General features: G+C 41.6%; 1 protein-coding gene across 1 annotated transcript in view; it reads left to right on the forward strand.

Moving 5' to 3' along the window:
- Nucleotides 1–2,500, forward strand: part of LOC306861081 (synapsin-3-like) — a 56,367-nt gene that overhangs the window by 4,245 nt on the left and 49,622 nt on the right. The window contains exon 2 of the mRNA XM_079403156.1: nucleotides 89–442. Coding sequence (XP_079259282.1) covers nucleotides 99–442 — 344 coding nt within the window. The 5' untranslated portion in view covers nucleotides 89–98. The remainder of the gene's footprint in view (nucleotides 1–88; nucleotides 443–2,500) is intronic.

A 2,500-nucleotide genomic window follows, 5' to 3' on the forward strand; every position in this document is an offset into this window, starting at 1 on the left:
ATTAACAAAAGTCACAGAATTTAATAAAATCTGGAAAAGTCATGGGAATTATTAAAATCTTGTGTGTGTGTGTGTGTGTGTGTCTCAGGTGAGTCATCATGAATTACCTGCGCAGGCGTCTGTCGGACAGCAGTTTCGTAGCCAATCTGCCCGATGGCTACATGATGGACCTTCAGCGTCCGTCCAGCTCCAGCAGCTCTCCAGTGTCTCCGGCCACCGAGCGCCGCCCGGCACCGGCCCTGACACCGGCCCCGGCACCGGCCCCGGCCCCTGCACCGGCCCCCGCGGGCTTCCTCAGCTCCTTCTCCAGTGTGGTGAAGACGGCTCAGCTCGCCAGCGCCGTTCAGGCCAAAGCCTCTGCCGCCGCGCACACAGACGCCGCTAAAGCTGCTGTACGCAAGCCCAAAATCCTGCTGGTCATCGACGAGCCGCTCACAGACTGGTGAGAGACTCCACACTCTCATATTTACTCGAGCAATCGTGCGCTGATGCATCGGATCTAAACTACAACAAAACATGCAGATTTAACTTATTCATCTACAGCAGGGTCTCAAGATGACTTAAAATAAGAACAAACAACCTTTAAAATAGGATAAACTGTTCAAAACAAGATTAAATTGGAATTGTCCCCTCAACAACTGCTGTTTTTATTTAAGAATACAATTGTTTAATAAAGATGGATTAATTAAAATGAGATTTCTAGATCTGGAAAAGTCATGGAAATTAATAAAATTTGAAAAAAAAAGCATGGAAATGATAAAATCTGAAAAGATATTTTTTACATATTTTTATTTCATTAAAAATATGTAAAACTCATTGAAATTAATAAAATCTTAAAATCATGAAAAGTAATCAAAAATGAGTAAATTGTGAAAATATTAAAATCTGAGAAAGTTATGAAAATGATAAAATCATGAAAAATCTATCAAATTCATGAAAATCAATTAAATGTGAAAAATTTATAAAAAATTATGAAATTGAGAAAGTCATGGAAATAATAAAATCTGAGAAAGTCAACAATTTGTAAGTATATATATATATATATATATATATATATATAGTATCTCACAGAAGTGAGTACACCCCTCACATTTTTGTAAATATTTTATTATATCTTTTAATGTGACAACACTGAAGAAGTGACACTTTGCTACAATGTAAAGTAGTGAGTGTACAGCTTGTATAACAGTGTAAATTTACTGTCCCCTCAAAATAACTCAACACTCAGTCTAAACCGCTGGCGGTTTAACAGCACAGGTTCCACTCAGAACAGGCCTCGCCATGGTCGACCAAAGAAGTTGAGTGCACGTGCTCCGCATCATATCCAGAGGTTGTGTTTGGGAAATAAGACGTATGAGTGCTGCCAGCATTACTGCAGAGGTTGAAGGGGTGGGGGGTCAGCCTGTCAGTGCTCAGACCATACGCCACACACTGCATCAGATTGGTCTGCATGGCTGTCGTCCCAGAAGGAAGCCTCTTCTAAAGATGATGCACAAGAAAGCCCGCAAACAGTTTGCTGAAGACAAGCAGACTAAGGACATGGATTACTGGAATGAGACCAAGATAAACTTATTTGGTTCAGATGGTGTCAAGCGTGTGTGGAGGCAACCAGGTGAGGAGTACAAAGACAAGTGTGTCTTGCCTACAGTCAAACATGGTGGTGGGAGTGTCATGGTCTGGGGCTGCATGAGTGCTGCCGGCACTGGGGAGCTACAGTTCATTGACGGAACCATGAATGCCAACATGTACTGTGACATCCTGAAGCAGAGACTGGGCCGCAGGGCAGTATTCCAACATGATAACGACCCCAAACACACCTCCAAGACGACCACTGCCTTGCTAAAGAAGCTGAGGGTAAAGGTGATGGACTGGCCAAGCATGTCTCCAGACCTAAACCCTATTGAGCATCTGTGGGGCATCCTCAAACGGAAGGTGGAGGAGCGCAAGGTCTCTAACATCCACCAGCTCCGTGATGTCATCATGGAGGAGTGGAAGAGGACTCCAGTGGCAACCTGTGAAGCTCTGGTGAACTCCATGCCCAAGAGGGTTAAGGCAGTGCTGGAAAATAATGGTGGCCACACAAAATATTGACACTTTGGGCCCAATTTGGACATTTTCACTTAGGGGTGTACTCACTTTTGTGGCCAGTGGTTTAGACACGGCTGTGTGTTGAGTTATTTTGAGGGGACAGCAAATTTACTCTGTTATACAAGCTGTACACTCACTACTTTACATTGTAGCAAAGTGTCATTTCTTCAGTGTTGTCACATTAAAAGATATAATAAAATATTTACAAAAATGTGTACTCACTTCTGTGAGATACTGTATATATATATATATATATATATGGAAATAATAAAATATTAAGAAATAATGAAAATCTATAAAATAGATTTAATAATATAGAATCAGAAGTTATGAAAAGTAATAAAATCTATAGTCTTATAAGATCTAATACACACAGTAGTGAGTATACACCCGGAGCAATGCTGCGGCGCCC

Source organism: Barbus barbus, assembly GCF_936440315.1.
Source record: "Barbus barbus genome assembly, chromosome: 42".
NCBI lineage: Eukaryota > Metazoa > Chordata > Actinopteri > Cypriniformes > Cyprinidae > Barbus > Barbus barbus.